The sequence below is a fragment of the Rhinolophus ferrumequinum genome, chromosome X, assembly GCF_004115265.2.
Source record: "Rhinolophus ferrumequinum isolate MPI-CBG mRhiFer1 chromosome X, mRhiFer1_v1.p, whole genome shotgun sequence".
NCBI classification, from domain to species: Eukaryota; Metazoa; Chordata; class Mammalia; order Chiroptera; family Rhinolophidae; genus Rhinolophus; species Rhinolophus ferrumequinum.
This window is the reverse complement of record NC_046284.1, coordinates 39,938,580-39,952,832: the sequence shown is the minus strand read 5'-3', so window position 1 is coordinate 39,952,832 and position 14,253 is coordinate 39,938,580. Positions and strand designations below refer to the sequence as shown.

The 14,253-nt window shown below is 34.8% G+C and overlaps 1 protein-coding gene across 5 annotated transcripts in view; it reads left to right on the top strand.

The window, feature by feature from the left end:
- The window catches only part of PLS3 (plastin 3), a 100,833-nt gene that overhangs the window by 70,838 nt on the left and 15,742 nt on the right, over window positions 1-14,253 (top strand). For all 5 annotated transcript variants that reach the window (XM_033117696.1, XM_033117697.1, XM_033117683.1 and 2 more), the window contains 3 exons: window positions 1,846-2,009; window positions 12,060-12,189; window positions 12,699-12,831. In XM_033117696.1, the coding sequence (XP_032973587.1) occupies window positions 1,846-2,009; window positions 12,060-12,189; window positions 12,699-12,831 (427 nt within the window). The remainder of the gene's footprint in view (window positions 1-1,845; window positions 2,010-12,059; window positions 12,190-12,698; window positions 12,832-14,253) is intronic.

The following is a 14,253-nucleotide window of genomic DNA, read 5'->3' as shown; positions in this document are numbered from 1 at the left end:
AAGCATAGAGATTTTAACAGGTAGATTTAAAAATGTAGTCATCTATATTTAAGAATATTTGTTTGACTCTAGTATACTTTATTAAAACTAAACAGAATTTCGTCAGCCTTCAAAACATTGGGTAAATGGTTTCATATAGGATATTTACTATTTTAATAGGTGGCAAAAGCTGGCCAATATGAATTACCCTTAGATCACACTTAGGATAAAATCCAAAGTATGTTCCATAGCCTAGCCCATAAGAGCTTTTATGATCAGCTCACTAACCTCACCTCTCATTTTCTCCTTTGCTCACTCTGCTCAAGTCAGACTGCACCTTTGCCGTTCCCAAACACACCAGACACTCCTCTACACCACAGAATTTGCATTTGCTTTTCCTCTGTCTGTAATCTCTTACCCCAGATATCCACACTTGCTCCCTTACCTCGTGTAAATCTTCATTCAAATTCAATCTCCTCAAAGTAGTAATCAAAAATGTCTCCAGGTGGGGCGGCTGGTTGGCTCAGATGGTTAGAGCTCAGTTCTCACAGCACCAACGTCGCCGGTTTGATTCCCACATGGGCCGGTGATCTGCGCCCTCCACAACTAGATTGAAAACAACGACTTGACTTGGAGCTGATGGGTCCTGGAAAAACACAGTTCCCCAATATTCCCCCCCCCAAAAAAAATGTCTCCAGAAGTTTCTGGATGTACCACAGGGGGCAAATTAACCCCCAGTCTAACCTCTTACCTACCCTGCTTTATTTTTCTTCGTAGCACGTATGTTATATTACATTATATTTTATAGTCATACCTCATGTTATATTTGCTTATTAGTTGTCATTAGAATGTGAGCTCTGACAGCAAGACTTTCTTACAGTGGTTGCAGTATCGCCAATCCCAAAACAATATCTGGTACAGAGTTTTTAAGTAATGTATCAAATAGATTAACTGTTCACAATACATCTTGGGTCATTTCTCTATTCAGGTTGTTTCCTTTTATTATAACAAACTTATATATGAAAATGACTGGGGACCTAAAGAATTGTTGAACAGTAGGTATTGAAATTGCTGGTCAAAGTCCAACTTTTTTAACTAAAAAAATATGGTCAAGTGATTACAATCCTCAGTATGTTAGCCCTTTTTTCCAATGAGTTAACTTTTGGTCATTGATCAATTTTTCCCCATTTTTAACAGTTTCAGAATAGGCATCATAAGCACTTAGATACACTGTTAAAACTGTAGTAGCACAAAAATTAAAAATGTTATTTGTAGTCATGTTAAACACTTGCATTATTCGGTGCTGCAATTATTTTTATGAACTCTATATTTGTCTTGGACAAATGTTTATTTACATTAACTCTTTAAAAAGTGGCACTGAAGATGGTAGCTTCATTTCAGGTGTGCTTTGTAATATAATCAGCATTAATTCATAAAACGATTCCATTAGACTAATGGAAGAATAAGGAACATAAAACTCCTAAATAGCTACCATAGAAATTGTTTTATAACAAGTCAGTGTTTTATTGGTGTACAATCTATTCATTTTTTTAAGAAGTTCTATTAGCTTCATGATTTAATAATGATTTTATTAAACAACTATGCTTTCTTAATATTTGGATTGCTATTTTTAAACAAAGCTACTCACACTATTTAACATACAGGATACATGATGTAAAACCTTGCTCTTTCTGTTAAAATTTGCATTTCCCTTTCAAATGACCTTAGGTACCACACAATAAGGAAAAAAATTATGTTTAGGCGAACTTATGAATGAGCCTCAAATGAAGAAAAATAATAGGTTAATTTATTTATCCTTTAAAACCTTTTCATTTTTTGCTTACTCTCTTTTTTTTTTTTACAAAGATCTCAACAGCAATGGATTCATTTGTGACTATGAACTTCATGAGCTTTTCAAGGAAGCTAATATGCCACTACCGGGATATAAAGTGAGAGAAATTATTCAAAAACTCATGCTGGATGGTGACAGGAATAAAGATGGGAAGATAAGTTTTGACGAATTTGTTTATGTAAGTATGTAAAAATGTACTATTTTTAGAAGTAATGATTATTCCTTTGTCTAGTGGGATCCTATAGTCATAAGTACTATTATATTAAGTTCCTAAATATATTAGTACTGTTATAACTAATAAAATTTCTCGCATCCCACAGAAAAAGTAGAGAACCATATGATTTCACTGATATGTGGTATATAAAACTGAAAACAACAAAAGAACAAGACAAACAGATGAAGAAACAAAAACTCAGACACAGACAATAGTTTAGTGGTTACCAGAGGGTAAGGGGGGAGAGGGGTGGTAGATGAGGGTAAAGGGGATCCAATATATGGTGATGGAAGGAGAACTGACTCTGGGTGGTGAACACACAATGTGAGATATAGATAATGTATTATAGAATTGTACACCTGAAATCTATGTAACTTTGCTAACAATTGTCACCCCAATGAACTTTAATTAAAAAAAAGAAATATAAAAAAAAATGTTCTCACATCCCACCCACTAAATTTAGTTAGTTCTCTTAGCCATTAGAATATCTTAACAAAAGAATTAAGAAAAAGCACTGACATTATCCAAGATATAATACACTGCTCACTGTGTAAGGTGAACAGTCTCCTTTGGGGCTTCATTAAAGGGCATTTTTCAAGGTGCTACATGACATCCTGGAAATGTGCTTTCTCCCTCGGTGAGCAGTGTGTTCCCAAATTTTAATGATACACCCTGATTCGGTCTCGGAAGCTTCCTGAGTTGAGCTTTCTGATTAAAAAGATGTTTGCTACTCTTTTGGTAGTAGTATTTAACCATACCATTTTCTCTAGGATGATAATTTTGATAATTAAAAGTTAGAAACATATCTTTTTAGTCCATTAGAAGAGGCATTTAAAATTCTTGTGTCCTTCTCTCATATTATAAAATACTCTTCAAGGTAAGAGGCTGATTTCTTAATTCTTAGACCCTCAAGCACCTGGTTTATTGTTTTGTACTCTGTTTGGAGAGTGTATGTGTAGCACTCACTACTGAAGCCTACTGCTTTTAAGCTGCTAGCGAGTGAGGTCTAGACACATGCCATTTTTAGTCCATATTCATTGACAAAGTATTTGAACTATATGTTAAAGAATAGCTGTTGCCTCTTCCCTCAATTAAGAACACCCTTAAGATTTTATTTTTATTTATTATTAAGACCGAGTTTGACTAGATCTAATTAGGCATTCCTTCCAGTATATTGCAAATAGGTAATTGGTGCCTAACATTTATCACAAACTCTCTAGCACTTCTGTCCTCTTTTATTTTTAAGGGTTTAATTTTGCCCGAAGACACCTGAAATGACAACATATACCCCATCAGTAACCACAGCAACTGAAATTCTGATGTGTTCTTTCCAATTAGAATTAACCCCTTTAAGAGCACCTTAAGAGTTCAAGAAGCAAATTGATTAAGTAATGATGTCTACTCAGCTGATAGCATTTTTGAGAGGTTGTTACTGTTTTAAAAATGCAGACATCTGTCATAATTATAATGATATATTTCTTTCCATCTTCTTTTGAAATACTGATTTCCTCCCCATGGTTTTTGTCTCCAGTTATTGCCAAAGCCTTTTGTTTTGAATCCTATGTTCCATAGTAAGTTGCAGTTGACTTGCAGTATGAGCACTTGCATGTCCACTGATGTATAACTTGCTCACCTTGTAACTGCATGTTTCATTGTGAATTTAAAGCAGTTTAGAATAGTAGTTAACTATGATTGGTTCTTTTGATATAATTTGCTGCTCGGAATTTTTTAATCTAACAAAGAACAGACTTAAATCATTAAGATTTCCAGTATATTTAAGAACAAAATTATGAAAGTGTCTTTGAGAAAAATGATCTTAGGGAAATATTTAATTTTGTGTATTTTAAAACGTTGCAGATTCCACACTGCTGTTTGTGGTCTTTAAGTGAGGAGGTGTGATTATCTTAGTATATTCTTTTTTTTAAACACATGCTGCTGCCTGAAACACTTCTTCCTCCTCTTTTTTTCTTTTTTTTTTTTTTTAATTTTATTGGGGAAGGTGAACAGGACTTTATTGGGGAACAGTGTGTACTTCCAGGACTTTTTTTTTTCCCCCAAATCAAGTTGTCCTTACAATCTTAATTGTGGAGGGTGTCGTTCAGCTTCAAGTTGTTCTCCTTTCAGTCTTAGTTGTGGAGGGCACAGCTCAACTCCAGGTGCAGTTGCCATTGCTAGTTGCAGAGGGCGCAGCCCACCATCCCTTGCGGGAGTTGAGGAATCGAACTGGCAATCTTGTGGTTGAGAGCCCATGTTCCAACCAACTGAGCCAATCTTAGTTTCAGGGGGAGGAGCCCACCATCCCTTGCGGGACTCAAGGAATTGTACTGGCAACCTTGTGGTTGAGAGCCCACTGGCCCATGTGGGAATCGAACCGGCAGCCTTCAGAGTTAGGAGCATGGAGCTCTAACCACCTGAGCTACCGGGCCAGCCCCTATCTTGTTATATTCTTAAAAAGTAACATGCTTAATAATTTGGCATCACCAGGGATTTTTAAAAATAAAATATTAATAAGGGCATTCTAGGTCGAAATGTACATTTTCAAATAGGAAAGAATAAATACATTTATACTTCTTCATTTTTCAAATTAAAAATAAAGAAAACCTGGGTTCCTGAAAAAGGAAGTGACTGCCCAACATTCCACAGGGGATTAGTGGCTTTTTCCAGTTACCTCCCTTCTATTCAAGAAATTTGAAATAGGAAAGAGGGTAAAATAACCTGCCCAAAGTTTCAGAATGATACCACCATGACTGTACTGAAAGAAAGATGGGCGTTTAACCAAATGTCTGTCCACTCCCATCTGCTTTGTCATCAGTGAAACAGCTCATAAGTTGTCAAGTAACATAAGAGTAGATCTTAGTTATCTAAGAAAGAGGAAGCACGTTATTCCTGTCAGGTGTTAACATAAGAAAATAGAAAAACATGTTCTTGCATGTTAAGTTTTTTTTTTCTCATTTAAATTGCTGCTTAAGAGGTGTTAATTGCAAACCAGGCTACAAACAAAAGCAGTTTCTGTTAATTCTGGAGAAGAATATATGGGGCAGAAAAGAGTCCCCAAATTGTATGTGAAGTTCAAATGTTAAAATTAAATTTCATATCCTGATTGTGCTTCTAAGTATTTCAAAACTAAATTACTGCATTTTTATACTTGAAAGATAATAGTGGGGTTTTCTTCCTGCTTTTGTAAAAAGACTGGTACAGCAGGCAGTAAGTTCTTTCAGCAGAGATATGTGCATTAAACTCTTGTTTTCACAATGAGAAACTTGCTAAGTGGAAATAAGTTGTTAACCTATTTTAGGACTTATACTAATAGTACTGACCTCATAGGATTTAATAACTTCATATAAGTAAAGTGCTTAGAACACATGCCCATATAGTAAATGCTATATAGGTGTTAGTTGTCGGCAGTTATTTCTATTTTCTAAAAGCACAGCGTTATTTCGTATTCTTACTAAGTTTAGGCCTATAAGAGATTCCCCTCAAAAGTAATAAAAATCTAAACCTGCTACTTTGGAAACAAGCCTCAAACACTGGAAGGCAGTCAATATGTTTTTGCAATTCTTTCTGAAATCTTTCCGTCTTAAGTCCTATGTCTCTGGATTTCTTTGGTTTGGCCATTCATTCTGAGCTAGAAAGGAGGTGGAACTTTTAAAAGGACTAAGAAATATATATCAACGGAAAAAACATCCAGCCTAAGAGAACGCTTATAAAAGTTTATTTGAGCCAAACTGACAATTGCCAAGAAGCAAAATCTCAGCAAACTGAGAAAATGCTCCACAAAATGGCGGTTTGCACCTTATTTTATACGTAGAATCAAAGGAGGAGGGTTGCATGAAATCCATTGGTGGTAGGTTAAGGGGGTGGGAGAAAGCAAAGCAAGGAAATCTCTGGGATTGGATAAAAGTAAATTGGAAGGACAGGTAGTGAATAGTTCACATAGAGATGTTAATCAAGGGACAAGAATAATAATGAGGGATTTGGTAGTTTCCTGCCCTGGTCTGGAAAAAGGGATGATTGACATTCCAAGGATGTCATCTTAGGTGCAAAAAGACAATAGACAGGCTCACTTAAGGTGAAGATTGACTTTATGAAGGAAGTTTCAGGCTAAAGATGTGACTTCCTGCCATGGCCTACCTTAGTTATGAATTTTTATATGTTCATGCCATCTTATGTGGTTATTTTCAGTCTCCTGACCTTGTCAGGTTTAACCTATGGCCCATTTTCCATCCTCACATATACATTCCATAAAAGAGACTGGAAAAGATGTATAGAACCAGAATGAGCAGTGCACACCAAGAGTTTGTTCACACGTGATAAAGCAAGTCCTTCTTCATTAAGGGAAAGCCCAAAACAGTGAGCTCATTAGTATCACAATGGGCTTTGAAAAGATTCATCAATAAGTCTCCAGCACAGTAGTTGGCCTTGTGTTTTCTCTGATTTCAGAGATTCTTGTTAAGCCCACCTAGAGAGTGGCTTTTTATAACTGATAGAAAAGTTGCTGTAGGTGTTCTAGGTGGCCCTATCACAAAGTCATCTTTTCCTGTTACCTTTCTTAAATCCTGACTTTCCTTGAATTTATAAACCCAATTGTATTTAGGGAAATAGTAAGCAGTAAGTTTTATAAAATCAAGCTTACTCAATTCTACAGCTGTGATTTCATGCTATACCTGTAATTTCAGAGGTAGAATATTAGAATGGATGTGTATGTCTACATAGACACATGCACATATACACTGACTACACTAAATATTGCACACAGCCAGTGAAATCAAACTTCCTCCTCTCTGGCTTCCTCGACTTCTTGATCCTCCTGTGAAGTATCAATAGTGTGAAGCTGACTCCTGTACTCTGGGTAATTTTCAAATTCTTAAAATTGTTTTTACTTACATGCTGATTTTTTTAGTCCAACTTTAACTTTATTTAATTTACCTTAACTTCTAATCCAAGAGTATACAACAAAATGGTGACCTGGGAATACAGAAGTCTTAACTGTGATGTAGTTTGTTCCCATAACTCCTCCTTTGATAACTATATATCTGCTCAGTGAAAAAACAATATTCACTATTCTATCTCATTTTGAACTCTGCTTCATTTTGTAAAACATTGTTTAGTAAATTAAAATCTAAAATGTGTACATTTCCTCATGACTGACATACAGCATAAGTCACTGGAATGACAAAAAATGTCCAAAATGTTACTGCCTCAGAATGACATATGAAAAGTTATTTTTCTTATTACAAACATTTTTGCCTCAAGGATCATTTGCTTTGAAAAATTAGGTTGTTTCCGTGATCACAATTTCAGCTGAAAAATAAATCCAAATTTATATACATGATGGAAAAAGAGTAATGATACAAATAGTCATAATAATAATAAAAGGATGTCTGCTGTGTGATATTGTAATGCAATTATTTACATGGCTCTAGTTAAACTCCTCATGCTTAGGAATGACATGCAAACTTGCAATTAAATTAGTTAATTTTCAATTGTCTTAGAAAAGTTACATGAACTGCATTTTCTAAATATTTTTTTTGAAATTATTACAGCCAACCTCAAAATTTCAGTTTTATACTATTTTCCTTTGTTCCTTAGCTTTAAAAAATTAAAAGATAAGAGATAATTGAAGATTTGTTAAAAGGCTCACTATACAATAATTTGCATTTTATTTCCTCCTTTAGAAAAGAAATTGCTCTAGTGGATATAAAGCTATTTGAGTATAAGCGTTTTCTATTTGTTCAGCAATTTTTTCTTCAGGGTTATAAGTTTCTTTTGATGAGTACACTTATGTGTTATAAACACCGTTCAAAGAAATTTTATGAAGATGCTCCATCTTGTTCCTGTTTTATTAGCAGTGGCTAATTTAGCTTTGCACACTGGTAGATCAGGAATAAATTTGGGGTTAGGTAAATTCGAGTATTTAAGAAATATATAGACAGTCCTTTAGAATGCCCATTCATTCAACCAAGTGGTTAGAGTAGAATGTGAAATTTGCTTTGCTACAGCCCACTCTGTACAATTAGAATTTAAAGTTAATTTAGTTAGCCATGTTCCTTGTTGTGAAGAAAAGCTGAACTTCATAAATGCACATACAAGACAATCACTGAAACCTCTTTTCTGTGTTTATTCTCAATAATCATCTGTTGCTGCCAACTTAACACATTTTTTTCACCTTATTATACATTTTGATTGAACAAACTCTTACTGAGCTATCCCATTACACCAATAAGTTGGTTTTTTGGTTGAATCATAAATTTTCATCTTTTTTTGCACTAAGAATTGTGAATAAAAAGGGGGACCCTTAAACATTTTCTCTCCAGGAAAATAACAAAGCCTTCCTTGTTCACAGAAAATTAACAAATTTACCTGTGCCTTTAAACCACACTAGTTTTGGCTTAAAGGGGATTCAATGCATGTGGCACTTAATGTTTTTGACAAGTGTGTGCAATTGACTTTCTGGCACATTTTCAGTAGCAGTAATGTAGCACTTGTTTAGCATTTTAAAAACTCATATCTGGTAATTATGAGTTTTCCATATCTGTTAATGCTCATCACCTATGGGGAAGTCTTTAAGTGATAAGAGTATAAAAGAAGATAAATATTCTCATTGTGCTACCAATTTAAAATTAATTGTGAATCAATACATGGAGATTAAACAACATACTTTTAAAGAAAGACCGGGTCAAACAAGAAATTAGAGGAGAGATCAAAAGATACATAGAAACAAATGACAGTGAAAATACATCCTACCAAAATTTTGGGGATGCAACAAAAGCAGTTTTAAGATGGAAATTTATATCATTACAGACCTATCTCAAGAAACGAGACAAATCCCATATAAATAATCTTACATTACACCTTAAAAAACAAGAAAAAGAAGAACAAATGAAACCCAAGGTCAGCAGAAGAAAGGAAATAATAAAAATCAGAGCAGAACTAAATGAAATAGACAACAAAAAGACAATAGAAAAAATTAATGTGTCAAAGAGCCGGTTCTTTAAAAAGATTAACAAAATTGACAAATCCTTGGCTAGGCTCACTAAGATAAAAAGAGAGAAGACACTAATAAACAAAATCAGAAATGAAAAAGGGGAAGTTATCACGGAACCACAGAAATACAAAGGATCATCCAAGAATACTATGAAGGACTCTATGCCACCAAATTCAATAACCTAGAAGAAATGGACAAGTTCTTAGAAACATATAGCCTTCCTAGGCTGAACCAAGAAGAACTGGAAAATCTAAACAGACTGATCACCAGTAACGAAATTGAACCAGTCATCCAAAACCTTCCCAAAAGCAAAAGTCCGGGACCAGATGGCTTCACTAGTGAATTCTACCAAACCTTCAAAAAGATCTAATACCACTCCTGCTCAAACTCTTCCAAAATATTGAAAAAGAGATAGTACTCCCAAACTCATTTTATGAGGCCAACATTACCCTGATACCAAACCCTGGTAAGGACAACACAAAAAAAGAAAACTACAGACCAATATCTCTGATGAATACAGATGCAAAAATCCTAAACAAAATTCTAGCAAATCGAGTACAATGCATTAAAAAGATTACTCATCATGACCAAGTAGGGTTCATCCCCGGGGCACAAGGATGGTTCAACATCCACAAATCCATCAATGTGATACATCACATAAACAAAATAAAGGACAAAAATCATATGATTATATCAATTGATGCAGAAAAAGCATTTGACAAGATACAATATCCATTTATGATTAAAACACTTAATAAAATAGGTACAGAAGGAAAATACTTTAACATAATAAAGGCCATATATGACAAGCCCTCAGCTAATCTCATAATTAATGGTGAAAAACTGAAGCCCTTTGCTCTACGTTCAAGAACACGACAGGGCTGTCCCATATCACCTCTGCTTTTCAACATAGTGTTGGAAGTCCTTGCCAGAGCAATCAGGCAAGAGAAAGAAATAAAAGGCATCCAAATTGGGAATGAAGAAGTTAAATTATCACTCTTTGCAGATGACATGATGCTATATATAGAAAACCCTAAAGACTCCACCAAAAAGCTATTAGAAACAATCAACGAATACAGTAAAGTTGCTGGCTACAAAATCAATGTACAAAAGTCCATTGCATTCCTATATACTAACAATGAAATCTCAGAAAAAGAAATACAAAAAACAATTCGCTTTGCAATTGCAGCAAAAAGAATAAAATACCTAGGAATAAACTTAACCAAGGATGTGAAGGACCTATATGCTAAAAACTATAAGACATTTTTGAAAGAAATTGAAGAAGACACAAAGAAATAGAAAGACATTCCATGCTCATGGATTGGAAGAATCAACATAGTTCAAATGGCCATATTACCCAAAGCAATATACAGATTTAATGTAATCCCCATCAAAATCCCAATGGCCTGTTTTAAAGAAATAGAACAAAAAAACATCAGATTTGTTTGGAACCACAAAAGACCCGGAATAACCAAAGCAATCCTAAGAAAAAAGAACAATGCTGGAGGTATCACATTCCCTGACTTTAGCTTGTACTACAGGGCAACAATAATCAAAAAAGCATGGTATTGGCAGAAAAACAGACACTTTGACCAATGGAATAGAATTGAGAACTCAGAAATAAAACCACATAAATATGGACAGATAATTTTTGACAAAGAAGCCAAAAACATACAATGGAGAAAAGACAGCCTCTTCAATAAATGGTGCTGGCAGAATTGGAAAGCCACGTGCAAAAGAATAAAAGTGGACTGCTATCTGTCACCATGTACCAAAATTAATTCAAAATGGATCAAAGACTTAAGCATAAGACCTGACACAGTAAACTGCATAGAAGAAAACAGAGGCACTAAACTTAAGGACCTTGGGTTCAAAGAGCATTTTATGAATTTGACTCCAAAGGCAAGGGAAGTAAAAAAGCTAAAATAAATGAATGGGACTATGTCAAACTTAAAAGCTTCTGCACAGCAAAAGAAGCCATCGACAAAATAAAGAGGCAACCAACTGAAAGGGAGAACATTTTTGCAAACAGTGCCTCCGATAAGGAGCTAATGTCCAAAATATAGAAGGAACTCATGCAACTCAACAACAAAAAAACAAACAACCCAATTGAAAAATGGGCAGAGGACCTGAAGAGACATTTCTCCAAAGAGGACATACAAATGGCAAATAGAGATATGAAAAAATGCTCAACATCACTAATCATCAGAGAAATGCAAATATAAACCACAATGAGATATCACCTCACCCCAGTTAGAATGGCTATCATCAACAAGACAAATAGTAAGTTTTGGAGGGCCTGTGGAGAGAAAGGAACCTTTATACACTGTTGGTGGGAATGCAGACTGGTGCAGCCGCTATGGAAGGCAGTGTGGAGGTTCCTCAAAAAATTACGAATAGAATTACCCTATGACCCAGCAATCCCTCTCCTGGGTATCTACACAAAAAAATCTGAAAACATTTATCCATAAAGACACGTGTGCTCCAATGTTCATTGCAGCTTTATTTACGATGGCCAAGACAATGAAACAAGCAAAATATCCTTCGATAGTTGAATGGATAAAGAAGTTGTGGTATATATACACAATGGAATACTATTCGGCGGTAAGAAAAGATGAAATAGGACCATTTGTGACAACAAGGATGGATCTTGAGAATATAATGCTAAGCGAAATAAGTCAGACAGAAAAAGCAGAGAACCATGATTTCACTGATACGTGGTATATAAACCCAAAACAACAAAAGAACAAGACAAACAAATGAGAACCAAAAACTCATAGACACAGACAATAGTTTAGAGGTTACCAGAGGGAAAGCGGATAGGGGGTGGGAGATGAGGGTAAGGGGGATCAAATATATGGTGATGGAAGGAGAACTGACTCTTGGTGGTGAACACACAATGGGATTTATAGATGATGTAATACAGAATTGTACACCTGAAATCTATGTAATTTTACTAACAATTGTCACCCCAATAAACTTTAATTAAAAAAATTAATTGTGAATCAACAATATATTTTAATTAATAGATTTTCCAAGAGGTAAAAAGCAGTGATATTGCCAAAACCTTCCGCAAAGCAATCAACAGGAAAGAAGGGATTTGTGCTCTGGGAGGGACTTCAGAGCTGTCCAGTGAAGGAACACAGCATTCTTACTCAGGTAATAGTTTCATGTGCATTAAGTTAACACAGTGAACTAGGTAGGGTGCATGCAATAATGTCAAGGAGGGACTCTAGAAAAGCATTGCCTCCTAATTAAGAATACATTAGAAGTCCTTTGCAACATGTATTTGGACTTGCAACTAATATTTGCCAAAAGGCATTATTAGCATTTATTGTATGGCATTGTTAGCTTGCAAGAGACATGATACAATATATGTAATGGCCAACTTTATTATAGTGGAGTTCTACAGTAATATAAAAATAATTTTTAAATAATTTTTTAACTAAATTCTCTAAGCATCAGTTAACTCTTCGCTGTTCTTTTTGTTCATTTTGTAATTCCTAATAGCCACTGGGTTGCATTCAGGTGTCTGGGCTTCCAAAGAGGATAACCACATATTTATGACACATTAACGTTCAGCGTTACTGGACAACTATTTTAGAACTTAGAGTCAAATATTTAACCTAGAGTATGAACTAATTTCTTGTGATTCAACATAATTTTAGAGGAAGAAAAATATGCTTTTGTTAACTGGATAAACAAAGCTCTGGAGAATGATCCTGATTGCCGACATGTTATACCAATGAACCCAAATACCGATGACCTGTTCAAAGCTGTTGGTGATGGAATTGTGCTTTGGTAAGATGTTGGCTTATTTTATATCCAAATTTCCAAAGATAGTGTTCCATGTAATTGATATATTTGTTTCTGGATGTTTGACAGCTTCATCTTGGGAAATAGTTAGAATTGAAAATTGTCTCGATTCTGCCCATTTCATTTCATCTCTAGGTCTGTCCATGAAACTACCACCAAAATAAGAATCTAAAACTCAGTCATTTAGCCTGGGAGCCTCTGAATTAGGGAAGCTCTCAGCTTCCAATTTCTTCTCATCAGCAAGTAGTTAGAGCATTACAACTTTGTTGAACTTAAGTATGCCAGTATCTCTTTATTCTAAAGTACCATAGCTTCCAAAAGAAAAAAAGAGGCTATTCTTCAATTCTCACTCTCCAATTACTTATTTCTGAAAAATGTGTTTGTCACTGCTGCTACCCTAGAGCCAACAGTTTCTTGGCACAAATGCCATAAGATTAGCAACACTTTGTCAGTTGATGCTCCTATTTATGGAGGCCATGTAACCCAGGGGTTAAAAGCATCCCCCATAATCAGTCTGCCTGGGTTCATATTTGGGCTCTGCCACTCAGTAGCTGTGTAACTGTAATCCAGATTTCAGCCCCTTTGTATTTTACTTTCCATCTAGTATGATCCCTATTTATTGTACTTACCTCAGAGGGCTGTTGTGAACACTAAGTGACTACATACATATAGAGTGCTTAGAACAGTGCAATCGATATATTTCAGATGACAGTGTACAATACATAAAATTCCCCTTTTTTGCAATAAGGCCATTTTGCTTGTTTGAAAGCTGATTTTTAAAATGTAAGGTATCCTCTATTTTGTCATGTATAGACACTAAAGAAATTAGTGCCTATATTTTTTAATAGAAAGAGATAATAATATGGTACTATTTATTTAATATTTCTATTTTGCATGGAAAGCAGCATGGTTTTTCCTATGCAGAATAGCATGTTTTAGGGCAGGGTATAAATACCTAAAATGTTAGGTTCTAACTCTAAATTTGAACCAAATGAGATTCTTCCTATTAAGTCACAGATTCTAGCCTAATTAACATAACCTTTCTTTCTCTCACTACTGTATTACTAGAATCAAGTATAGTGCCTAGCTCATCATTTAGGCACTCAATAAATCTTTGTGAACAAAAGAATCTCATGCTCAACTAATTTTATCTCTCTGTGGATAAATGGCAATTTTTAATTGTGAATTATATAATCTAGAAGAGACTCGATTTCAATGTGAGGTTTTTGTCCGTTTTTAACATTTATTCAACACAATTTTTTTTCAATATCCGAGTTCATTCTTATAAAACATGTGGAAAAGACACACAAAAAAATGAGAAAATATGCCGCAACCCCCAAATCAGAAGTACCCAACTACTGTAACTACAAGTACATTTTGGTCTTTTTTTAATTTGCACTTTTCACA